This window comes from Siniperca chuatsi, linkage group LG7, assembly GCF_020085105.1.
Source record: "Siniperca chuatsi isolate FFG_IHB_CAS linkage group LG7, ASM2008510v1, whole genome shotgun sequence".
Taxonomy (NCBI): domain Eukaryota; kingdom Metazoa; phylum Chordata; class Actinopteri; order Centrarchiformes; family Sinipercidae; genus Siniperca; species Siniperca chuatsi.
The window spans coordinates 14,685,939-14,712,375 of NC_058048.1; the positions used below are offsets into that span (position 1 = coordinate 14,685,939).

General features: G+C 39.1%; 1 protein-coding gene and 1 long non-coding RNA gene across 5 annotated transcripts in view; one reads left to right on the forward strand and one right to left on the reverse strand.

Moving 5' to 3' along the window:
- Positions 1-20,774, forward strand: part of gria4a (glutamate receptor, ionotropic, AMPA 4a) — a 109,963-nt gene extending 89,189 nt beyond the window's left edge. The window contains exons 14-18 of one of the 4 annotated variants that reach the window (XM_044203564.1): positions 107-305; positions 4,731-4,978; positions 8,651-8,765; positions 10,567-10,681; positions 12,615-12,748. In XM_044203564.1, coding sequence (XP_044059499.1) covers positions 107-305; positions 4,731-4,978; positions 8,651-8,765; positions 10,567-10,644 — 640 coding nt within the window. In that variant the 3' untranslated portion in view covers positions 10,645-10,681; positions 12,615-12,748. Of the gene's footprint in view, positions 1-106; positions 306-4,730; positions 4,979-8,650; positions 8,766-10,566; positions 10,682-12,614; positions 12,863-17,276 lie in introns of those variants that run through there. The other 3 variants (XM_044203563.1, XM_044203561.1, XM_044203562.1) reach the window with 3 other exon arrangements.
- LOC122879454 lies at positions 1,077-8,656 on the reverse strand. The gene is made up of 3 exons (XR_006378709.1): positions 6,385-8,656; positions 2,529-2,596; positions 1,077-2,312 (listed from the first exon to the last, which is right to left on the reverse strand). It is a non-coding gene; the product is annotated as an uncharacterized LOC122879454 (long non-coding RNA).
- Positions 20,775-26,437: the final 5,663 nt, after the last annotated feature.

A 26,437-nucleotide genomic window follows, 5' to 3' on the forward strand; every position in this document is an offset into this window, starting at 1 on the left:
GCCATCTCCCCTGCTTTTCTCACATATCTTCCTTCTTTCCACCTCTTACTCCTCTCCCCTCTACCTTGTTTTATCCCTACCGCCCCTCCGTCTGTCTTCTCTCCAGGTCTCTGTCTGGACGTATTGTTGGAGGTGTGTGGTGGTTCTTCACCCTTATCATCATCTCGTCTTACACAGCCAACCTAGCTGCTTTCCTCACTGTGGAGAGGATGGTCTCACCCATAGAGAGTGCTGAGGACTTGGCCAAACAGACCGAGATAGCCTACGGGACACTGGACTCAGGCTCTACTAAAGAGTTCTTCAGGGTATGGACTCAACACACACTCACTTACTTGATTCCTTTAGAGGTTTCAGGCTTTTACTATGTTAAATTGAGTTAATTTGCTACTGAGCACAAGCTGCGGAAAAGCCATGAAGTCTCAGACGACCTGGAGGAGGACTATTTTCACCCTGCTGGTCTCGCTGTTAATACTATTATTAAAAACCCAACCGGTACTGCACGACCAGCTGTGTTCATACATACAGAACGTTATTTGAAATTCTAGTCAAAATGTCAAGGTTTCAAGGATACATGTCATGATAATTTACAGAGAAATGAACATGAAATGATTTACCACAAAAGCCAAAAAAAGTTTAAAGGTACCCTACAGAGTCTTTGACCACTAGTAGTGCAGTAGAGCAGTGTATTTATGAGTGGCTCCTTGTTTTGTTTGTATCTAGCGCACTCATATAAGCACACATAGATGCACAGCATACTTTCATACCAGTGGTTTCTGGCTGTTCCACTTATCGCCAGTTAATGGCAGTAATGCTTTAAGAAATGTAGCAATGCGCTAGCAAAAAGTGGGGAAGAAGACTGCAAGCTATCAAACATGGATGTAAACAATGCAGGTTTCAAAATCTGTGAACAATTGTCTTTGCAAATGTTTCACAAGAAATTATTTGTTAGATCTCAAGTATAAACACAATGTGTTTTGGTGAGTAACACCGAATGTAAACATAACGTTGTGTGTTTGTAAGAAAACTCCACCAGGCACTTTTTTAAAAAATGGATGACAATTTTCATATTTCTTGTGTCTTTATTTCTTTCTAAATGGCCATTATATAAAATGTGATGGCCCGTTTGTCCCTTTTGAGATGAAGAATGCCATTTTACACTGCTTTGCAGCATTCATCACCTCCACTCTATCCATTAATGCGTTATTGCTCACTTGTGGCACAGTATAGAAAATGGAGGTAAACAGGGTGCGAGGGGAAAAAGTCCAGTGGCAGTGTAGGAGGTTAGATAATGTAAGAAGACCAGAACTTTAAAAACAAGCAACACAATCTTAAAGTCACTTCTGAAATAAACTGGCAGCCAGTAAGAGGAAGCAGATATGAGGGAAACGCTGTCTCCTTTAAAGAAGTCAGACAAAAGCTAAGCAGCAGAATTCTGCTCTTACTGTAGGTGGGACAAGGATGAGTGACTAATGACGGTGTAAACCGATTTACAATAGTCCAGGTGGGAGGAGAGGAATGAATGGATGACTTTCTCCTGATCTTGAATTAAGAGAGGCTTAAATTTTGGAAGTGACGCTAAGCTGAAATGTCTGGCTTTTCACTTTTCGGTTAATTTGTTTATAAAACTTGATGGCTTCATCAAAGTTCACACCAAGGTTTTGGGGGATTTTATACCTTTTTGATTACATTTACCAAACATGATTACAATGGAACAATATTTGTTTACCCCACTCTCGTTGCTTTAAATCACTCCCCTACCCTCTCAAATAAGCCAATAATAATAGTAATAATAGTAATAAAAAATTGTAAAGAGCAGTGAAGTAGAAGTGGTCAAGGTGGACAGAGCTGGAACAGAATATACTACAGGGAGCTGTTACTGTAAAATAGTGAGCAGGAAATTATAGCAGAGTGAAGTGAAGTGGCCCAGAGGAGACCCGTAGTGGCTTCACCTATTGACCTATTCACCCAAGTGGATTTCAATTACATAAGTACTCATAAACACATACAGACATAGACACACAATGCTGATGAAGACAGAATTTTTCTGCAGACATGGGTCATCACACCAGGGTCATCACATGTACAAAAACAAATCTGCTCTGTCACATAGTCATCTCTGTAGGGATATTCAGAATTGTGTGTGTGTGCGTGTGTGTGTGTGTACACCAATTTACAGTTGTGCTTTGTAAAGATGTGTGTACTAGTGTGTGTGTATTTGGGGATGTGGAGGAGGGCGAGGTGGAGGTTGTAGCAGACAGTTTGTGCTTCTGTGAGCGGCTCTGGCATCATCAACATAACGAGCGGGCTGAAATCTGTGGAGGGTGAAAAAGCAATTTACTCTCCCACAGCTGAGGGGGATTCACCACCACCATTAATTATCTCTGTGTGTGTGTGTGTGTGTGTGTGTGTGTGTGTACATTTTTGTCTGTATGTAAGCATGCATGTATGCATATATTGAACCTCATATGTATGCATGTGTATGTGCAGATGTCTGTGTCTACGTATATATTTAAAAGTGTCTTCCATACCGTGGATGCCTGAAGGTGATTTGCAGCATCCATTTCCTCCTTCACGGGCTCCCTCATTGTTAAAGAATCTGGAAAGAGTCACATCGTATTGTCACACATCCATCCCTCCAAGGCCAGACGCTGCTTTTATGCATGCACAGTCATTGTCATCACTGTCTCTCACTCTCTCCGACACACATACACTCAGGCAGATACAAATACATACACACAAAAGCAACACACACACACACAAAAGCGCATGCACATTTTGCTGCGGCCAGACAGAGAAATCGGTGGATAGAAAAATAAGTGAAAGATGGATGGATAGATGGATTAAACATGAGGAATGAGAATGATAGAAGGGGTTGGAGGTGTAAAGAAGTGAATTTTTTTTTTAATTTATGATGGACTTTGACAGACAGAGTGAGAAATAAAAAGTGAAAGAATAGAGAGAGAGAGAAAAAGGGTAGAATGGAGAGAAGAGGGGCCTGCTGGTCCTCTTGGATGTGAGTGACATTATTATGGGATAGGTGTCCGTCACGCACTAGCAACACACTCTCACACACATGCACACCATCCCCCAGGCGCTGGTTTCGGTGGCTGAGGCCGTGGCTTGTCGACAGAATAACACTATCACTGGGAGAGAAAGAGAAGAAAGAAACAGGACAGTTTGACTCCTCTGCTTGTTATTTTCACTCTTGAGCACACACAGTCCAAACACACACACATATGCATGGTATATATACAATATAATACAATTTATTGCATCATGCCGACAGATGTCCTCTGAAAAGCTCTTCTGTTACAGCAGGTGACCGAATTCATAACAGCACAACTGGATCAGTATGCCACTATTCCAGTCATAAACTAATTTAAAGTAAGATTGATTGCTTGACTTGTCAAGGGAGACTTAGTGTTACATTTTAAATGTGGTTATAAATGTCATTATGTGCCAGAGGATCAAAATGGAAGATGGAAGACACAGCGCTCCATCAGCAGAGTAATTTTATTCAAGGACCATAAGAGTGAAAATCAGCCCCAGCAAATTTGCTCTACATCATAAGAAACTTGAGCAATAAATGAAATGCTGTAAAAACATATAAAATAGCGTCCTATTATACTTTGTACAAGTTCAAACTGCTGTACTCTTGTTTCTATTGTAGAAGCATGGAAAAAAAAAACACGTGCCTAATCAATAAACAGCACTGAGTGTCAATTTGTCAACATAATGAATAGCGTGCATTGTTTTCACCACCTCGGCTCTCGTTTTACATCTCAGATTCATCCTATTTGCCTAAGTAAGCATGGTATGTTCATTTGACTAATCAAATCTGTGGTTAGAGAACGCTTTGGGCATCAGTGAGGTGCGAATGGCTATCCAGAAGCCACATGCCATTCTTAAATAATAAGACTGTTTCTGTTCTGTATTTTTATTACGGTCAACAAATCTCCTGAAAAGCCAAAAATGAGTTCAACAGTTTGTTTTGATGCAGTATGTGGGATTGACTCAAAATAAACTACAGTAGCCATGTTAATAGTAATGAAGGAACATGACACCCAGTGCAACAGTGCGGCTCACTGATGTGTTTTTAATAGTTTTCGAATAACAATGAAGATCTGTGGCACAGAGGAATAAGCTACTTAATAAATACTGTCTTGTTAGTGGGATTAATTCATTGTTGGTTTATCTTTTCATGTGATTGGATGAATATGGAATATCACCAACCTTATCATTTAAAGGGTTAAACGTACAGTTCAACAACAGAAAGTGCAAAAGGCTGAAATACCTTCAGAGAGCTACTACAGCGACAGTTTTGTCAAATTGCCTGAATCCTGTTTCACAGGGTCACTTGAATGTAAACTGTTAGCTACTGAGCTTCAGTCGAATTGCACAAATTAAATGTTACTCTATGTTCTTTGCGTGTGAGACCTTACCGATCCACACTGTTCCTCCTTATCTACACCTGTCAAAGATTTAGGCAATTTAGGAGTGACATGCCTATCTTTTTTTCTCAGTCTGTCATCTCTTTTCCTATACTGTAAGTGAAGTAATTTGTAAGCAGCCTGGCCTACATGGTCTCTCTTCCCCTGGCAGTCTTCTCCCCTCACTGGACTATGAAAACCATCATCTGTGAGAAAATCTGGCCTCGTATGTTTGCAAAATGAATCCTTCATTCCTAATTAACCTCTGCTCTCTCTCCTCTTCCCCCTCCTCCATCCCAGAGGTCCAAAATAGCCGTATACGAGAAGATGTGGTCATATATGAAGTCTGCCGAACCGACTGTCTTCACCAAAACCACAGCAGAGGGCGTGGCAAGGGTCCGCAAGTCCAAGGGGAAGTACGCTTTCCTCCTGGAGTCCACCATGAACGAATACACGGAGCAGCGCAAGCCTTGTGATACCATGAAAGTCGGGGGGAACCTGGACTCCAAAGGATATGGAATTGCTACACCGAAAGGCTCACAGTTAAGGTGGGTGGAATAGTGTAACAATAGGAGACAGTAACAAAGCTGGTACTGTACTATTGCTGCGATATTCCACCTACCCTGCTGTGCCTTTTATACTACACCTAGATTAACCTGTCACTGCTGTCAGGTGAAAACAACGCTCACTTACAAAAATTGAAGAATTGAGCTACAGTTGACCATTTTTGGATACCAATTGTTTCTCGCAAGTACTAAATGTGAAGATTATGTCACCAGTACCATTTATGCATTTATTATTATAAACTCCAAAAGCAAAGAAGCAGTTATAGGTTTTCACCCAGCAGCAGCGATACAGATGTGTACGTTGAATATGCAGATTATGTGTTTCATCATACTTTCTCTTAACTTAATTCCTTGATTTCTTTATCTTTCTTATTCTGGCCTCTTTTTGTTTTTTGTAAGTCTCTCTCAGCTGTACTTTTCCTCACTCTTTTCTGCCATCTCTTCGTTCATTTAGGGCCTGTTAGCTGCATTTCTGTATTCTCTGTCACTGTCATTCGTCCGTCCTTGTATGCCCACATCCCCTCTTTCTTTCCTCTTTCAGTCACTCTATTTTTCCACAGGGCCACCTTACAGGTAACTCTGTCCATTTGTCTGTTGTCTCGTCTCTTTGTTCCTTTCATCCTCAGAGATGGTAGTCATGATGGTGATGATGATGATGATGATGATAATGATTATGATTATTATAGCAGAGATTTATTCACTGAATATGACCGTGAGAAGGGGCAGAACCTCAGACTGCTGTCACAACATCCAGAGCCACGAGGGGGAATTTATAGATGAGCAGGAGACCAAAAGTGAGAAACAGGAAGTAGAGGGGCCTGGCCAATGGGGGGACTAGAAACTAAACATAATACAGGATCCCACACCAAAAATACTGAATCACAAATGAGAGCAAAGAAAATGGTCCTTAAATTCTACTCAAATCACATTTTTTTAAAATATGAATGGTAATGGGACAACACTAAATTAAACCCAGATCAGTAGTTTATTTTAAAGAACACAAAATAGTGTGTGTAAAACTTAATAAAGAGAGCATAAGCTGGAGGAAATGAATGAGAAAGTATAAGTCCTAAGGTTGGTCCTTTTGTTTTGATTTTCCCTCAGCAGAAACTTGTTTATCTGGCTTGTTAACTTGAGCCTACAGTAACAGTCAAAGGTATGCTGGCAAATCAAATAATTCGTTTTTCAGGTGACTGTGACAGCAGTATAGAGACTTTGTCTTCACGATGTCACAAGTGCCTGCTGAGGGAAAATAATTGACTAAATTCAGCAAAGCCGGACCACTTGCTCTCTCTTCTCTCCCTCCACCTCTCTCTCTCTGTCTGCATTTCAGATTTGCCTTATGAAAAGCAAAACACATCAGCCTCACATCCTGTCCTATAACTTACCCCTGTGTGTGGTACAAACAAAAAGTCCTTCAAAACCCCAGTCACTGTAGTTTAATCCCTTGTTATTTACACAAAGGTTTTTCCGTTTATGAGGGAAAAGTGACAGACAGCGGGTGGATAGGTCCCTTTTCAAGCCCCTTCCCCCCAGACCACATTCCTGGGACTATCCACGGTTGTCTCTGGCTTCTCCCAATCAGCGGAAACCCGATCTACCAGGTGCACACATGTGGCTGGGAGTGTGCAAGTCAGGTGAGCCTGCCTCTCCTCTCGGGGCACTAATCACAGCTCTAATTTGACTTGATGACGTTGATGAGGAGAATGAATATACCCTGATGATTAAAATGAATGTTAGAAATGTACGCTTTCTGAAGTATAGCTACTTTTGATATGATTATTAATATGTGACTGTTATTATCATGACTGACAAAGATATGTTTGAACTGTTTTCATCCATACCTCTTACATTGATGAGATTAGTCACGGCTTGTAGATTAGATCACCCCAGAGAACACTGTCTCTTTCTAAATCTCTTGACTATCTTTACTCAGAGAGCTAAACCTATAGGGGGTTTTTGCTTTCAATGTAGCACTGGCAAAATAAGTAATATTATGATTAATATTTGTAGAAAAACAAATGTGAATATACATGTAATTTGTGAATAGAAAATGATGTCTTTCATAAATAAGTATCAGTTGAGTGGGGAGAGTGTTTTTACTCTTACTTCCAACCTTACTGACAACCTTTCAGTCACAAGCCAGCTCTTGCAAACACACTCAGAGATGAGATAGGACTTCAAGATAGGCAGGTGTACAGACAAAGCGGCAGACTAACAAACAAGCAGGCAGTGTCTGCATTGACCTTTTTGTAGAGATTAGCCTGGCTGATTACAGCATCTCACAAACAAGAGTGGTCAGCAGAGGGTGGTAGCAGGAGAAAAGAATGACAGGAAAGTCATTTACGGGTAGCTTTAAAAAGCAGAAATTTACCAAAGCAGGAGAGACAGAACAAAATTAATTCATATAGGGCATGCAGGGAATAAACTGACAAAATCATTCAGCCTGCAGCCCTGTTTTGTAGACTCTACAAAGCCGCTGGTTACAGTTCATGTCAGTTCAGTATCAAAATCAACTTGAAGAGATTTGAACATTTTTCAAGATATGGAATCCATTTTGTCATCTTTATTTTTCCATAAAAGCTTTGTTATTGTTGCATGGTAACGAAGTTGAAATCATGGATCCTTTGAAGTCTTCTGAGTGATGCACTGAAGAGCCGGTGAGAGGCACTAACATCTGAGATCTAAGAGTTGGCTGCTAAACGGCACAGCATTCACAAGGTATGCTTTGTTGTTAAACAATCGAATTTAAAGTCAACCAAGCAAACCTTGGCATAATGAAAAGGAGGGCTTCCTTTTGTTTAGAAGCTGACTCTCAAGTGTTGAATGTTGAAGTTCTCCACAACGCAACAACCTTTAAAACCTTAGAAGAAATCCATGCTTTCAACTGCATTGCAAGGCAATGATCATAACTGTTTTAACAGACAACTGATTTACCTATTTCAAGTGGGTTTCAAATATCAACAAGTTGATTTTGATAATATACTAAAATAATGAGTTGCAGCTCTTCTCTTTATAAACATACCAGATATAAAAAGCTTAGCTGAATACATGTGCACACACCACATGTATGTGGCTGATATTTAGCCCTGTGTCCCTGAATTACAGCAGGAGTGCTGTAGGAAACTGGAGCCACAGACACACACACATGCGCGTGCGCGCACACACACACATACATACAGAGTAGAAGAAAGGTAATGGAGCAGCAGGAGGGGACAAGAGCACCAACAGCAGGCTGCAGAGACCTGGTTAACACACTTTATACCAGCAATCTGACACTCACTGTGGGGGCATCCTCTGTTAGTGCAGCCTGGGACAGGAGAGCGACAGAGGAGAGATACAGTAAAGCAAACAAATGACTGAAAATCTTTTTAGAAAAACAGAAAAAGTTTAGCAATGAGAAATACATTTTTAAGAAAGTATCTGAAGTAGAAAGAAAGTCCAAGAGAGAGCGTTGTCTGGGGTGCATCCTTCCCCACTAACCCACCTTTGTCCCTTCAACCCCTCTGATTTCTCCCCCTCTGCTCCCTCCCCTCCTCGTTTCCCTCCCCCTTCTTCCTCCTGGCTGTGGTCCACGTCCATCCTGTCTGTCTGTCCCTCCATCCTGTGCTCTGACCAAACTATCTTATCTGTCCCTCCTTTTTTTACTTAAAGAAACGCGGTCAACCTGGCCGTTCTAAAGCTCAACGAGCAGGGCCTGTTGGACAAATTGAAAAACAAGTGGTGGTATGACAAAGGAGAATGTGGCAGCGGGGGAGGGGATTCCAAGGTTAGCCCTCTCTGTCTGCCCACCCCACCACTAGGGGGACGGGGGCCACTCACTGGCTACATAGCCAGCGACGGCCCCCGTCCTGGGAGTGTAACACATGCATCTGCCTTGGCGAAGAGTCAAGCAGCAAACAGGGAGGGCAAAAGTGACACCCTAAAATCTCCTGAGACATCCTGCAGCTTCAAAAATAGGCACAATGTTGCATCTGTTGTCAGTGGTGTGTGCCTTTTTATATAAAAGGTTCAGACCCAGTGACAAAGGTACAACACTTGAGCTTGTTGAGACACAGAAAGCCCCCAAAAATTAAAGGCATTTTTGAAAGAAACCAATTGGCTGAATATTTTAGAGACCCAAAAAATTATTGTTCATTTTCAATGTCATGCAGAGAAATACAATATGTCCCCTTTGCGGGTGAATGCCTGCCCAGATGAATCAAGCACACCTCATAATAATAACCATTTTGCCACTGATGTGGTAATGCCTCTCTGAAAGGACAGAGTACGAGGTAATGGGAAGAGGGTTCAGTGATGGATAGGGGGAAAAATAACGAGAGCAATTGCTGTCAAGACGTGAATATTCGCCCCCTAGTGGCAGCTCTGGGGAGAGGAGAGAAAAGAAGGAAAGACTCGAGTGAGAGTCAAATTGCAAGAAAGACAGAGAGACACCAAACTGAACCTCATCACTCCTACAACTGAGAATCTGTTGCTCAAGTACACGGCAGATGAAACTTTTTTTTTAAACGTTAAATGGAAAAACGAGACCCAAGTGTAATTGTAGCTCTCAGATTATTTTAGGCTCAGGTTGACTTGAGGCAGAGTGGAGGATGAATAATTGATTGCAGCAGAATGCATTTACAGGATAAAGTTTCTTACATCTCTTATTCGTTTGTCAGATTTTAACAATTCTATTTGGAGCTTTTTTTTCCGGTTCAGTTTTCTCTCTTGTGTTAAAGATTAAACATTTATGCACTCCTTTGTTACTTTTTAGGTCCTGAAATGATTCTTGTTATCTTCTGTATGTTTTAGCAGGGTTGTAATGTGATTTCTTTACTTGTTCATTTCCCACCTCTCGTGTTTTCATATAATAAACAGTAGGAACAGTAGCATTTTAGAATATCATATACCCGTCTTGTTTGGAATAAAGCAAATACCTAAATTGAGAATTGGAAATGTTCATTAGTTTTGCAAATATTGATGACAAAGTTACCAAAATCCAAATTGCATGTCAAGCCATCCAATAGTTTAGATATTTTAGTCTGGACCAAAGTGGTGGAACAACTGACTGACCTGACAGTTGCCTCGCAGTGAAAATATTTACTAGGGAAACAAAGTGCTATCTAAGTGCTACAAGAAAAGATCATACCTGTAACAAGACAGAAGTTTCCTCTTGCCTTCAAAGTCTGTAGAGTTTATGAAATCCTCGGCTACACATTCAAACCTGTCTCACTGTAGCTCACTCTCCCAGTCATAGCACAGTGCTAGCCTGACGCCAATAGTCCTGGCTTAACAGTACTTGCCTCTGGTTCAGTGTAAGATCAGCTGGGGCAGTATGGGTGTGTTACCTGAAGTGACAAAGGTGGGTCCCATTCATATGTCTGTAGCTCGCCTTAGCTCCTTGCTCCCCCCAAGCCCCTCCTCAACGAGCATACACACATGTACTCAGTGGGATCCATGCTAGGTCACTTGATCTGAACAAAAGTACCTTTCTATGTGACTGAGCTGTGCAATGCAAATGTGAAATACCCTAATAACATAAAATAACATGACCTATGATGTTATTTATGTTATTTTTACACGCGAAGAACCCCAGTAAACCTTGCAGTTTTGAAACTGAGCGAAGCAGGCGTCTTAGACAAACTGAAAAACAAATGGTGGTATGACAAGGGAGAGTGTGGACCCAAGGACTCTGGAAGTAAGGTCAGTCTCACGCTGCTGCGGCCCACAAAACGCTAGCCTGAAACTCTCATCCTGAATACGCTCCAGATTACTGCAACTACTGTTTTAGCAATAACAATATTCTCAATTAGCCTGAAACATGTCTTGAATGTCCACAGTAGACTAAACTGTCCAATAGTGATTTTCTATTTTGATGATGGACCACATTTTCCTAAATATTCATCAGATGAACTCAAATTCGTGTTCAGTTTCTGTAGCAATCTGTGGCAATCCCATATTCATTACAGTTAGTATTAGAAATATAATGTAAATTTTGATTATCATCAGCCAATTTTCACTTTCATGTTTTTGTTTTGATTTCATACACTAGAGCATTTTTGGTAGCCTGAAGCTCATCCACCAGATTAGAATGCCAGAATGTTTCTTTATCATTAGTAACTTATTTAATCAGGACTAGGCTATCTATTTATTTCCATAACTTGGAGTAATGTGTGGTAGTGCTTTATTTTACAGGTGCATATGTTTTTTTAAATAATATCCTGTTTCCTGAAAAACTCTGTTATGTGTTAATAATTATGGGTCAAATAAAGGGCAATGTTCAATTTGTACACTTACAAGTAAATATTTAGGCTAATACAAATTCATTACTAGTGTATAAAGACTTCAGTGCACAGCAGGTCAGCTGAACATTCAAAAAAGTGAATTTTGTCAACAGGTGAGCGTACAATATAACATATATGGAGAATAAAGTATAAATATAATAATAAATTAATACTGAATTAATAATTACTTGTGTTTAAGTGGAGCAGTTCTTTCCTCTGGAAATCAACAGCTGCTTCTAAGGTCAATACAGCTGACTCAGTTTGAACTAAATTAACTGCAGAACTTCTGCATTTCCCCTATAGTTCGAACATTAACAGAGAAAATTATATAGTTCTATTCAGGGAATTTCCTACAAAATTTGTAGAAAACTATGGACCTGTGAGATAAAGCGTTACCATATTTTTTTTAACAGCATTTGCTACAGCTAACTTATAAACTTCTGTCTCCTCAGTTAAAACATTTGTTACTGTTATGTTTCAAATGAGAAAATAAATTCTTAAACAGGAAGATTTTCACAATTTTTACAATATACACCATGGGAGCTGCTCTACTGTAGATGTTTAGACTAATGGAGCCTTTAAATTCCATTAAAAATGCAGTGAAATGTCTTCACCGCTCAGATTAAAGCCTGCTCTGTGATTTATTTCTCTGTTTGACTTAAATTAGATGTTGATTTAAGCTGCTTTGATATCACTATGTTACAGTTGTAGAAATGTATGATGTTCTGTAGTTGTATTGACTGTTACAGATGTGTAGTACTGTATGTAGTAGCTGTTGTGGTGATAGTAGTATTGATTGTAGTTGTAGAAGTAGAATGAAATTGTAAAATTGCTAAATGTTTCATAATTTCAGTAGCATAGAATTGTAAAGTTGCAACAGTAAAACACCAGAATTTGACAGTAAATGATTTTTTTCTCTGACAATCTCCATTTCTGTGTCTAACCCACTGTACCCTATTTTCTGTATGCTTTTTCCCACCTCTTTTCTCATACTCTCACCTCCTACTTTATTGCTTTTCTCCATATACCCTACTCCTCCTTCACTTCCTTCTCCTGCTTTCTTACTCCCAATATTCTCCTCTTCTCCCATCTCTCATCCCACCTGCCTTTCTCCTCTCCTTAATCATACGTCTTCTTTTTAATCCTCCATCATCAACCTACTCTGCTCCTTCCCTCCCTTTTGTTTTACAAATGTTTCACCTTTTTCCCTTCTTTTTTTTCCTTTCCCATCGACCCCTTCTCCTTTTAACTCTACACCTCTGCTGCTTCCTTTACCTCATCACCTGGCCTCGACTCTTCCTTCTCCTCGTCCGTCACTCCTTCCCAAACCCCATTCAACTCCTTCTCTCCAGGACAAGTCGTCTCAGGCTCTGAGCCTGTCCAACGTGGCCGGGGTCTTCTACATCCTTGTGGGCGGCCTGGGCCTGGCCATGCTGGTGGCCCTGGTCGAGTTCTGCTACAAGTCACGGGCCGAAGCCAAGCGCATGAAGGTGGACCTTAGCCCCCCTCACTGCCCCAGCCCCTCCCCCAGCACCCAGAATCTAGCCACTTATAGGGAGGGGTACAACGTGTACGGCTCCGAGGGGGTCAAGATATAGGGGTAGGATTTAGAGGCTCCCATATAGGTGGGGTAATGGTGGTGTTGATCATGGTGGTGGTGCTGTAGATTACTGTATTGTCGATGTAGAGGCTGACACAGCAGCCCCACGCAACCGTGTTGTTCGTTATGTGGTGATGAAGATGTGGTCAAGCATTGTGGAACCAATGTAGCTTTTTATGTTTCAGAAAACTTATTTTGGCTGTTTTGTTTATTTATTGGCCTAATATTTTCTTAGATTTTTTGGTCTTAAATTGTTTTAAGCTTTGTTACTGTTGGGTTTGTTTGTTTTTTCTTTAGCACTTCACCCCTGGCTAGATTGGGGTTAGATTTGTGTGACAACAGATTTGGTTCCATCGTCTTTGGCTGCAGATGATGATGATGATGGTGATGGTGATGATGACATTGATGGTGATGCTCTTGTCTGATGACTAGGCACCTGCATTGTAATTTTAGCTAATAGTTAGCAAAATAATAATTGAGCAGGGAGGCACAACTCCATCCTCAGGGGCTAGCACTGTTTTAAATACATTGTTATATACTGTATAGGGCTGCAACTAACAATTATTTTCATTATCAATTAATCTGCCAATTATTTTCCCAATGAATTATTGCTTGTTTTGTCCAACCAACAGTCAAAAACCCAAAGATATTCAGTGTGCTGTCACATAAGTCAAAGAAAAGCACCACTTCCTCACAATTGAGAAGATGAAACTATTTGACTAACTGTTTAGCATTTTTGCTTTAATAAATGACTTGAAATGACTTTGAATTAAACAATTACCAAAATAGTTTCCAATTACTTTAATGTCAATGGGCTAATCAATTAATTGACTAATTATTTTAGCGTTAATATTGTACTTAAATACTTTGGTCCAGTTTTTATTGACGCCAACAAAACATGAATGAATGTAAAGGGACTTCCTGATATATCAGTTCTAATAATAATCAGCATACATTATAAAAGTTTCAAGTTTATTCATTCTAATACCTAAAACTCATCAGTTAAGATTTTCCTCTAATGTTTCAATATTATCTTGGCTAAACTATTTTAAGGCTGTAGCAGTAGTCTACATTGGTACTTCACTATCCTGAGAGCAAAAACTGTGGTGTTCCTCATTAACATCTGTGACTGCTTCTAGCTACAAATTAATTAGCTAATGTGTGGACACCAATTATCACTGATTCGAGTCTGACTAAAACTTTTTCAGCCATGATGTGATAAATATCTCAGGAATAAAAACACTACTAAGTTGTTTTTATGTCAGTGGATGTCCACCATAATTTTCATACCTAGACTAGTAAATCCTCAAGCACCACTGCAATGTCAGAAAGACATATGGGTGAAGTGTTTGCGAGCTGGGCATGAACATACATGAAATCCCCTGTTGGTTAAGAGCCTTTTGAAGTCAGTTCACACTGAGCCAATTCAGACCAATTTAGGGTGAGACTGAGGCTTTTGACAGCTTGAGCAAAGTTTCAAACATTACCCTTGAAATACTGATTTAATCTCCTTCCATTCAGGTAAAATGTATTATCAGGGAAGTTTAAGTTATTAAGGGAACAAATAAAATAGCAAGAAGAATTTTTACCCAGCAGCCGTTTTTAATTGCTTTTAATTTTTGTCCATAGATATTAGTCAACCTGCAGCCATCAGTTGATTGACTGTTTGTGAGTATTTTTAAATTTGAATCCCTTCACAAAGTACAAATGGTTCCTGTCCTCTTAATTATTAGTCAATCTATTATGGGGAAAAATATTAACTAATTTTGACTTCTAGTCCTGACTATAGTTAATCACAGCGGCTAATCAAAATAGTATTGGTGGTTTTATTTTGATTACCATGGTATGCACTCATAGATCGGCATTTATTAGGTGTTTAATTACAAATATAAATTGGGCAGACCAAGACTAGAAGTATTTCGTGTATACATGTGAATTTAATTTACCATTGACAAACCAGGGTCAATAAATCTTCTGTGCACAATAGCTAGAGTTAGTTTACTCCTGCTGAATTGATCTTTCCCATCTCTGGTGGCTAATAGTCTGCACCGTTTCCTATTCATATATTGTACCTTCAAAGTGACATCCATAAACTGGAGTTGTGCACCCCTGTTGTAGACGGTCCAAACAGGCAGTCTGACTTATTCCAGCCCTGACAACTTTAAAACAGCCCAGTTACCTTAGTGTTAATGCAGAGGAATAATTGATGAAGCAAACACTTCATATAGAACGGCTACTTAGTGATGTTGTTGTAAAAACATGACTCATATTTATTGATATAAAAGAGTAATTAACTGAAGTCAAAGGAAACATTGGACTTCAATTTGATGATCTGCTTAACAAACCCTTTCAGAGGTATTATAAGGTCATATTTGATGATCACCTTAAGATAATTAGCAGGATCAACCCAGGATGCCAAAATAAAGACAGCTAAATGCAGTACACTAAATATTGGCAATTATCTGTGTAAAGGTAATGGTGCCAACTTTAAATGAAGTATAAGGTTTACCACAGCTAACAGCATTCCCTCCGTGATTGCTGTCTGCTTTGAAAGGCTCTGGACGTACGCCATATTTCTATAACTTTAATCATCAAAATGAGTTCCAAGATGCAATAATACGATCCAAAACATCTAAAAACAAATGTAGGTTCCTCGAAAATAGCCTTAGATGTTCCTTTTAGAGCAGTCTATTCTGTATTTTCTCTTCAGTTTTAAATTGAGCTGTACATCAGCATGACAGCACTCATTAAAAGAGAAGGGGGGCAAACTTTTGTCTGTTTCTGGCAATGTATTACAGAACAAAGTTGACTGTTTGTAAATGCAGATTAAACTGTTCTATAGATGCAAACTAGTACATCTAAATACCTGTGTTCAGATATTGTCATTTAATTCATATATCCAAAAGTGGCTTTTACAAGACTAGATACTGCATAAAGGCCTTAAAAAGACATTAATTTGCAATGTTTCAGAAATCGAAGATGAAACTGAGCCTTGTTTTCTTTCCTAGCATCATTTATAGAGCACCAACAACACCCATGTAACTCATTACATGTTCTCAGATTATGCAATCAATCGGAAAAATAAAGCTTTTTGGCTGTCAGAGATATGAGGTTTTCATCCGGCAGCAGCAGCACAAACTTCACTGAAACATCACAGAGTAGCCTGTCTGTGTGAAGTGTCGCCCTACTCTGAGCAGTATAGTCAGTCACTCCCTCTCTATAAATCTGAAACCTTAAAAGAAAAGTCACTCCTTCATGCTTTCCTTTTGTCTTTCCAAACTCCTCACCTTCCAAATCCTTTCAAATCCTCACCCGAATTTTTCAGATTACTGAAACCCAGAACCCAAAAATGCATGGTCACCTATGAAATGCAGATGTCTACAACCCAAATCCTCTCGTCTACTATGTACATGTTTGTTGATTGTTGCCTGCTTTTACATTTACTTTTGCCTTCAGTAAAACTATGTTACTGTAGCATTTGCACAGTGTGGTAGCCTTTTAGTGAGATTTGAATGTGTAGTTTGGGGTGCATTCACACCATGCCTGTTTTAAGTAATTCAAATGTCAAGTCTTGAGCATTTCTACCTGTAGTTCAGTTTGTTTCAACAGGGAGAAAAATGCCATTCAAACTTTGACGTACAACAAATAAGTGTATGGAGAATACCTGAAAATGCTAATCTATGCTCTTTTAAAAGCAACTTGTGTTGAATTCTGTTCAGAAAAACAAGTTAAAATTCTCCATTAAACAAGTGGCGGTAGTAGTTTACTGTCCATGTGACTTTTACTTACAAAATACAGTTTTCTTCAGGACTGCAACTAATGACATTTTTCATCATTAATTTGTCATTATGATTTTAATTAATAAATGTCAGAAAATAGTGACCGTGAGTATTTCCTGAAACCCAAAATAACACCTTCAAATTGCTTGTTTTGTCCAACCAACAGTTTAAAGCACAAACATATTCAATTTACAAAAATATAAAGAACGGATAGAAGTAGCAAATCCATACATTTGAGAGGCTGGAACCACCAAATATTTGGCACTTTTTGTTTGAAAAATTACTTCAACAATGAATTGATTATCAAAAGCACTAGTTTCCTTATAATGTGAGCCTTAAAACAACACAAATAAAAAAGCAAAACTTTCACAGTATTGTTTCAACTATGTGTGGGACTGCACCCTCAGACCTTTCGAATTGTTAGCGTACTCATGTGTACAGTGTTTGTACAGGCACATGCATGTATAAGCATTTTTTGTGCACGTGTTTGTATAGAAATTTCTGTCGTCACGCCAGAGGTTGCATTTGTTGTGCAGTTTCTATGCCTATGAGGTGATTTTTTTTTTCAAACAAAATCTCCACTCTGCCATCTCCACCGTCTTCTCCGCCCTCCCCTCCATCTCTCCTCTTATTAGCTGTCTTTTTCTGAAGCCATGCGGAACAAGGCCCGTCTGTCCATCACAGGAAGTGTGGGGGAGAATGGCCGCGTCTTGACGCCAGACTGCCCCAAAGCCGTGCATGCTGGCCACGCCTCCCTCCGACACCCCGGCCTTGCAGTGGTCTCCTCCGGACTGCCCTGAAAACCAAAAACACCTGCCGTGCCTTAACAACACACAAACATACAGACTTCGACAAGGACACACACACACACAGACGCATACAATACAATCACACACATACCATTTTCATGCATAACATACACACACATAAAAACATGCATATAATTACAAATACTCAAATGCAAATACTCAGATACAGAGACACTGAACACACATTTTTACACACTTGAATACACAAACACACACTGCGCATCATCATCTCACTTTCCTGCTGCCATTGACTTATTTTACAAGAGACAAGTGAAACTGTAGAGTGAACAGTGGAGAAAAACAAAAACAAAGGACAACTATGACTATCACACTTGCCTGCAGCATTCATTTTAGGTTTTTTTCGGGAGGATACCATCCTGATATCGACAAACCGACAGGAAAGCCAGCACAGACTTACATGAAATGAACTATGAGCTGTGAACATGACCACAAAACTGATCATGATGATGATAGTGATAAAGATGATGATAACAGCTGACAGTGAAAAAAAAGACAACCAAACAACTCTGTTCCTGCTCTTCATTGGACGATGTTGGCCAATAAGCCACACCCCTTGACAACGCCTTACTAAGACTACAAAGCATCTTTTTCATCATAATCATCATCGTGGTCATCGTCATCTTTTAACTTGCCTGCAGAGAGTGCCAGATATTATCACCCTTAGAAGACCAGAAAACTGTAACCTTGAACGTTCGGACTGTGCAAACCCACTACTTTGCCATGGACTGTTCCAACTGAATGAAAATGCTTTCTTACTACGCATATAGAATGATTTCTCGAGATAATCAGCCAATATAAAACAGAAGTAACCTCGAAACACGTGTGACTGATCTCGGCCACAGAATTCACAGGGGTTTGTAAAAGAAAACAAAATAAACAGTAGTAATTAAAGAAGTCCTTCATCAACAGCATCGTCATGACAGTAGAAATGCTAAATAGCAAATTGATTATTACTTTTTGTCGAGTGGCAAAGGCAAGGTTTAAATTGTATATTCAGTGATGGAAAGAAAAAATAAAACAAATGGGCAGATCTCATATGGCTACCTAACAAAGTGCTTCTCAACCTGAACCCTTATAGAAGCTTGCAAAATGAATGATGGAGGAAATGGGAATAAATATGGTGTTTAAAACAATTGGGATAAAACCATTCAATTGTGGAAACAAATTCAGCCTCTGTGTCCTCTTGAATAATTAATCCAAATAACCAGGCAATGGAAGAGGCAAATCAGAGTTCATCATTCTTTGCACGTTTCCCCCCACAGGTGACTAGAGTAGTAAACCATTTGTTTCAAGGGCCATAATAAGGTTGAGAACCACTGGTCTATGCTGTGTATGCTTCATTTGACTTGAACTACAAAAGACCTAGGTATAATTTTCAATTTCTCTAAAAGTAATGTCCCTAATGGGCAGTTTGGTTGTCATTTGAGATCCTCAGTCTTTTCCAGTGGCCGGGGAAAGGTACCATATCAGAAAGCTTGCTTTTTAAAACTCTTGTAAATAACTGCGTAGCAAAACAGAACTCACTTGTCTTTTTTAATCATCTTAGATAACAATTCATTGCAATAATGAATATAAAAGAAAAATGCCACACTTGTAATTAAGAACAAATCTTTTTTATAAATCTACATATTATATATAATACAAATAAATATATATCTATACGTCTATAGAGAGCTATAGAAAACATTGATCACAGATTGTCAGAGGCCATGGCATACATTCTGTTACATGGCTGTTTTTTGATAACTTGAGAATATTAATATGCCACAGTCTTTGTGTGTCCTACTCAACACTGAATGTCCATCTGGCACTCACATGGACACACACATAGAAACGCACGCGCACACAGGGTCAGCTCAGAGTGATCACCATGAGAGGTTCAGACGATTTTATTTCTGTCTGTTTCACAAGTAGTTATTCACTGTTTTTCATTGTCTAACAGTGTTTTTACCCCAAAGTCTTCTCTTGGTGGGCTGCAAAGGCCCCTGAAACAGCATGTAGATGCCAGTATTCAACACTGAAGCAGATACAATGAGAACTCTTTTAGGCAGGCCTCTGGAGAGGATGGGCCACTGTGATTACTGTACTGTAGGGAAACAATGCTGTCTGACATTTGGAGGGTGTAGCATTTGTGTTGCATTTCGTATCGCCTCAGTGCTTTTTGTTATTTGCGTTCTCGCCAGATGTGAGTCAGCTACAGATTGCAATCCAACACGAGTTCAAACTGAGCAGGGTTTGCACTTTTTGGGGACATGATTGGATCCATCGTGCCAGGCAAGATCAATCAATCCTACAAAATTTTAAAAATCGGTTATATATCTTATGGTAGCCTGTTTTTGGCACATCCACTTACTGCAACTTACTTATGTTGCTGTAACACAACTTAGCATGGTGGTGATACTTACATAGAGATTGTGTCATAATATGATGATACTGTATGTAGTAATGAAGTATTGTGTTTTCTACCCTGCTCAAATCTTCTATTCTTCCTTGTCCTCTTTGTTTTTTTTATTCTATTGTTTTTTCCTGTGCGATACTTCCCACCTCTCAAATCTTCCTTGTTTCTTCTGCTTTCACCACCATCACCCCACCCCTTCTGTCCTGCTGTAAGACAGAATTCTCTGTGAAAAGTGCATCTCAGCAATGACAAATGACTTTATTTTCTGCCCTGATACACTGCAGAACAATGGGGTAGAGATTAATTGAGAACTCGAGACACCAATTGACACTCTGAGTTTCTTCTGGCTCTTTGCTCTGAACATTGCATACCTTTTACGTTGTAAACTTTAACATTTCACAAAAAAACAGAAAAACCTCCACTTCTTTGTTAAACTCACACACATACCTCATCATGCATCATTCCTGCATCAAATGTATTCAAATCAAACTCAACACAAAAAGCATAAATGGAAAATCATATATTAAAACAACAAGTATCTCAAACAACAACCCTCTTGAAACAAACAAGGTGGACAGTTTCCAATCACTTCCTCTCAGCCCAGGGGATCAGTGCAGCAGTACTGCAGCAATCCAGCAGGAGAGAAATAGTGGGTTTCTACAGTGTATACATTTGCAAAGAGACAGTCAACACTGATCTAGCTATCACCACACCAGGCAGTTGAACTATACATGATACTGTTGTGTTTATTTCCTTGCCACCTCCAGCACACAAGATTTCATGCATAGACAGAAAAAAGCTGTCTGCTGGACTGTCAACACTCTGGCTTTAACACACTTTTTCTTTCTTCCTTTGTTTCTGTATTTCCATTTGGTTTCTTTTTCTAGTAAAACATCAATGCTGAACCTGCTCTGTCTGTGTGGTTATTTATCCACTGATCCTGTTCCTACACTCTGTGCTGCAGCCAGCCTGCCGCCCTCATTTACAGTCAAATCATAGTGGTGACGTTATTCACCATTTTGGATTGACGTCTTCTCTTGTTTTATTTATTATAACAATGCAGTAGGATATCTAGGGTATCATGTACAGTATAATGGACTAGAAACCCAAAGCTTATTTTGCATCACACATGAGGTGAATACAGTAAGAATCTGTGTTATATCACAGAAAAGCAGTCAATGTGTATAAAGTTTTGGTCTCTCAAATGTGATACTAGTACTACTACTGGAATGCTGACTAAAGCAGAGAGCTATGGGGTTACTATTAATGGCATCAATGGATAAAACTGAGTTATGCATTCTACAAATGTAATAGTGACTTTTTTTTAATAAGCTGAATTATTTTACAAGACTCAGAACTGTTATTAAGACAGTATTAAAAGATATCAAAGATATCAGCTTGAGTAATCAATAATGTATAAGTTTGAACACAGGTGTTGATGACAAGTGTTCTGACAGCTGTGCATTTATTGAAGAAAGAAATTATAGAATAGCAAGTTGAGGTGTTACTCAGCTCTTTTACTGACTAATTTTATCATTTGTTGTACCATCTTCTTGGAAAACAAATACCCTGCAGCCATCTGAAATCTACTGCATTACCTTGATAGAGAAAAATCATATTAAATGACTATTAGGTGCCAAAAATACAGTAAGTCTGGACACCTCTTATGTTTAGCCGGTATAATGTTTACTTACCATAGTTTAGTGTGTTAGCATGTTAATATTTGATAATTAGCACTAAACTCAAAGTCCACCTAAGGCTGATGGGAATATGTCATTAGTTTTGAAGGTATTTGGTCAGAAACTTAAGATATAAATACAAATTTTGATCTGATGATGGAGCTAGACTGTCAGGGGATCACCAGAGTCAGTTGGATTCATCATCTGGGGAACGAATGTCTTTACAAAATGTGCCAATCTGTCCAACAGTCGTTATATTATTTATTATATTTCCGTCTGGACCAAAGTGGACGACAGCTTGACATTGCCATCCCCAGAGCTATCCCACTAGCATGGCAGAAAATGACATTTGTTGAGAAATTTTAAATGAGCCATTAACCTAGCTGAACATTTTTATTGTATTAGTCAGGGTGTTGAGAATTACAACGCAGCTATGGTGGAGGATTTATCAGGAGAGCAAATTCAAATCACAGCCAGAATTCACATCAATTACTCAGCGGCTATGAGATGTCTCCAAGAACAATTGGAATGTTAATCCTCACCAAAGTTTTTATGTGTATATTTTCTGCATGTATGTGAAGCCTCTCGCTGCACAGTCTCTTTTGCTGTACACCACCAGTTAACAGGGTTAAATTCCCTGCTGCGATTTTGTCATTTGGGCTCCCTTTTTTTCAATCCATGGGGACCTAACACTCCTAATGCAGAGCCACCACTGACAAGCATTTCCCATTATTTCCCATCTCACTCACACTCTCACACACAGAGACACACACACTCACATACAATGCTGGGTTATCACTGACAAGTGTTTCCCATTTACCTGATGAAGCAAAATAACATTTTGCTGCCACCCTTTTAACCTTGCACCTTCACGTGCAAATGCACACATGCACGCGTGCACACACACACACACACCTTCAATCTGCCTCTTTTATCGTTGCTGCAGAGTGACAGCAGCCTTTTCACCTTTTTATTTTCATTGGCACATTTGATGTCCTCTTTCTCAGTCTCTGTCTTTCCCTCTCTCAGCTCTGCATTATCCCCCATCCCGTTCAGCCCCTCCTCATTTCTCCTCTATTCTCACTCTATATTCCTCTTCTCGTTCTCTTTATCCTCCCTCCCCCGTCATACTTAATTTCTCCATTTTTTTGCATCCCTCTCTCAGGGGAATCCATCTCAAACCCTGATTTCTCATCCACAGCTCCTCTCCCATCATGACCACCTCCCCTGCTCTCATGTTTTCTTTGAGGCGTCTCTCATGATCGGATAGGAAATTGAATTCCACCAACACTTAGCAGACACAGGCAGCTCATCCCTATGCTATTTTGTTGTTGCTGTTGTTGTTGCTGCTGGTGGTGTTGTGGTCTATTTATTACAAGACTGCTGAGAAATGTGTTTACTACATACAGTACACACTTAGCTTTCCTGTATACAGACTTGCAGACATACAGACAAGACATAAAATGACAACACATGAACACACAAAGCTGTGATTCTGTAGGGTTGAATTAATACAAATATCAGTTTCTGACTGAATGAGGAATAAATCAGATTTTTATTAATTTTAATACCACCTGAAAAGTGTGACTTAAATATTTTCAGTTGATTAAAGAGTGAATCAAATGGAACTGATTACAAGTTGATTAAAAACCAAAGGATTTGGTTCAGGAGGATTATCATAGATCTTTTCACTCACAGTGAAAAATAAATATTTGCTGCTTTGCCACCAAGTATTCCCTCATCTTGTGATAAATATATTTGACATTATTAAATGTAAACTAGGAGTCGTCGGAGTGACCACTGACCCTCAGGATCAGGTCAAATTACATACATAAGCGCAAGTCACCTTCTCTTCATCTGCAAAACAAAGGAGAAATTGTAGAGAGGCTTACAGAGAAAGAAAGACTTCAGTAATGTCATTATAAGTGCACATCAAGTTAATTTTTTGAATCTGGGTGCAAAAAGCAGCAGAGTGCTTTTTAAAACTACTGACAGCCTCTTAATCCAATGCCCTAGGGCCACAACAATATCGTGTTCTCTCCTCAATGTGATGAGTTTGCTGAATATTTCAAAAACAAGATGACAACATTTAGGTTGTGTATTAATCCGAAAGCCTTAAATATCTCTTGCCCATCCACTCTGTGTCAGAATGTACAGCAGTTCAGCGTCAGCCACTCTAAATTGAGCCATGTCAGCTGTATATTCTCTGTATGGACCTCATACCTTCATGCTCTTTGATCCAATAAAACAATTTAAAATTGTGTGTATGTGATAATTGCATGTGTTTTAATAATGGCATTCTTTGAAAAAGCATGGTTCCCTAGTTCTGAATAACTTCAGACCAATCTCAAACCCTACAAAGTTCACCAGAAATTGATTTAACTACAGTGTCAAGACCAGAATCCTTATTAGATTATGGATAGACCAATGTAAAGAAAGTAGATTAAATACACCTCTGAGTAGACTGTGATACATTTTTTACAGCACCACAAACTACAGCCTCCTAAAGGAACATAAAGTTTAATCAGCACCTCTCTAAGACAGTTTCAACAAAGACTGAAAATTATAACCTTCATGAAGGTAGGATTTATTGCAGGACTGTTTATTAGACTACATTAGTTTTAGCTAGCTTTCCCCCCAAAAAAGGGTGAATATTCAGTACTGAGTAATGAGTGTATATTCAGTACTATGCAGATGACACACAGCTATATCTTTAAGTGTTATGTACTGATGTAAGCCTCATCAATATTATAATTGCCTGTATTGATGATGTTATGTGAATCAAGATTTCTTACATCTGAACAGGGAAAAAACAAAATCACTTTTTGTGCACTTTTTTTTGTTTTTGGACCTGATCACAAGCACCATAGTCCATGTTAACAGTGTCACATGTTGAGCATTTTAACATAGGTGATATAGAAAATGCATGATTTTATTACCAGCAGGCTTGGCTTAGTAACTGTATTTCTATCCCATCTAAACTGCGGAAGAAAAAGAAAACATGAGAATTGTTCAAAATTCTGCAGCTTGCCTGCTCACATAGACCTAAGATCATCTCTAAGGTCCACCCACTGTTTTTCAAATCTCAAAACACCTGAGTATACTGAATGTCAAACATGCTTTTAAGGTATTAGACCCCTTAGATCCATGGGCAGAGACCTTTTAGCTGTACCAAGTGAGAGTGACCTATGGGCAGGCAGCTTTTACTTTTATCATTGCCATCTGTGGAACAGTCTGCCAGAGGACCACAGAGACAATGTTTCATCATAGTATATTTAGTAGCATAGTATTATTTATTATATATATTCTTTACAGCTTTTTCTCCACTCGGCTCTCTAAGAATCCTTGAGGTTGTTCTTTCATTTTAACAACCTGACTACATTATTGTAATAGGTAAAGTAGGCAATAATAAATGTGGATTTAAACTATCAGTCTGACTCAGTACCAGAAGGGAAATATTGTAGTAATTTTTTCTCCACCTCTGGCCTCAGCTGCCATGTATCAGACAGTCCACGCAGCAGTGGGTCGAGTCACTGCAGGCCTCCAGTGCTGAGGGACCCTTTTCATAACAATACAGTGGATTTTCACACCAGTTCTAAATCCAGACAGAGCTAAAGAAGTGCCCTTTTATACAGCTTTCATCTCACAGGCAGACAACAAAATAACCCTTAGACGGTAAAATAAACTAGTCTTTGTGATTTGATCTGCCAGCTTTGAGTACCTGTCTGTGTCTGTGTGTCTGCATGTGTGTGTAAGGATCTGTAGAAGCACAGGTGATTTTAGAGTTTACTTATGGATGTAGATGTTTCACTGTCATCTCAAACTGGCCAGCTTTATTGTCTCTCTTCAGGTAAGAGTTTGTGGCTCTAGTTTTGCAGTAAAAAATTAGGTCCACACTTTCCTGCCTCACAACAATTTAAATAGGAAATGCAAAAACGAAAGGCAGGAGTGTCACTGGGTTACATCAGCTTTACTGAAATCTTCAAAAGTTGACTCTTTAGAGATGCAGTGTTACGCTCTCAAAGTGATTTTTAACGCTCGTCTCTTCTTATTAGACTGCATTGATCCAGGGAACCCCTGATAGGCTTCCTGAGGAGCATCAATACAGGAGACAAAAAAAATTAATCATCTTCTTATTCTCTTTTACCATTATTTTTCAAAGGCAATGCTGAGAAAATAAAGGCAAGAGAGAGACCACAGAGGCTGGTCGTCAGCAGCAGTACTTTGGGGCTTGAATATGTAACACAGATTTTATTCAACTCTGATCGTTACAAGATTTGTCTGGAAGTCACATTTCTTTTCCTCAACCAACTTTATTCAAAGTTATTAACATAGAGGCACAGGGATTGAGTAAGAAAGCATAAAAAATATGTATAAATACATATATATGTGCATATCAGGGATATAATTATAATACATGAAAATAATAAAATAGGACTGCTGGCCAGGTCATGTGAGCTGATATCAAGTGGTTTAAAGAGACAAACTGGTGTTAACTCAGGACAAACATTTAAAAAGAGGTGACTGTTTAAATCAACATAACCAAAAGGCATACTATATTGTAGTAGCAGAATATAGCTTTTAGTAGCCAGTAACACTTCACAGTATATTTCTAGCACAGCAGAACTGAAAATATAAGCCGAAGAAAACATAGCCGTTAAAGGAATCTTTCACTTTCATAATTTTCTACCATGCACACCAAACTTCCAGTAGCTGCTCATACAGATGTTCAGTCTCTTTTCCAAGTCCGCAAATCTTACTGGCTAAAACACCAAGTCTCACAGAAGACATTTTCACATGTTGCACTAGGAAAAGCACAGGTGTGAAAAATATAAAATGCTGGCTGCATTCCATTTAGCTGCTTCAGTTTCAGGGTCCCGATATTGTGC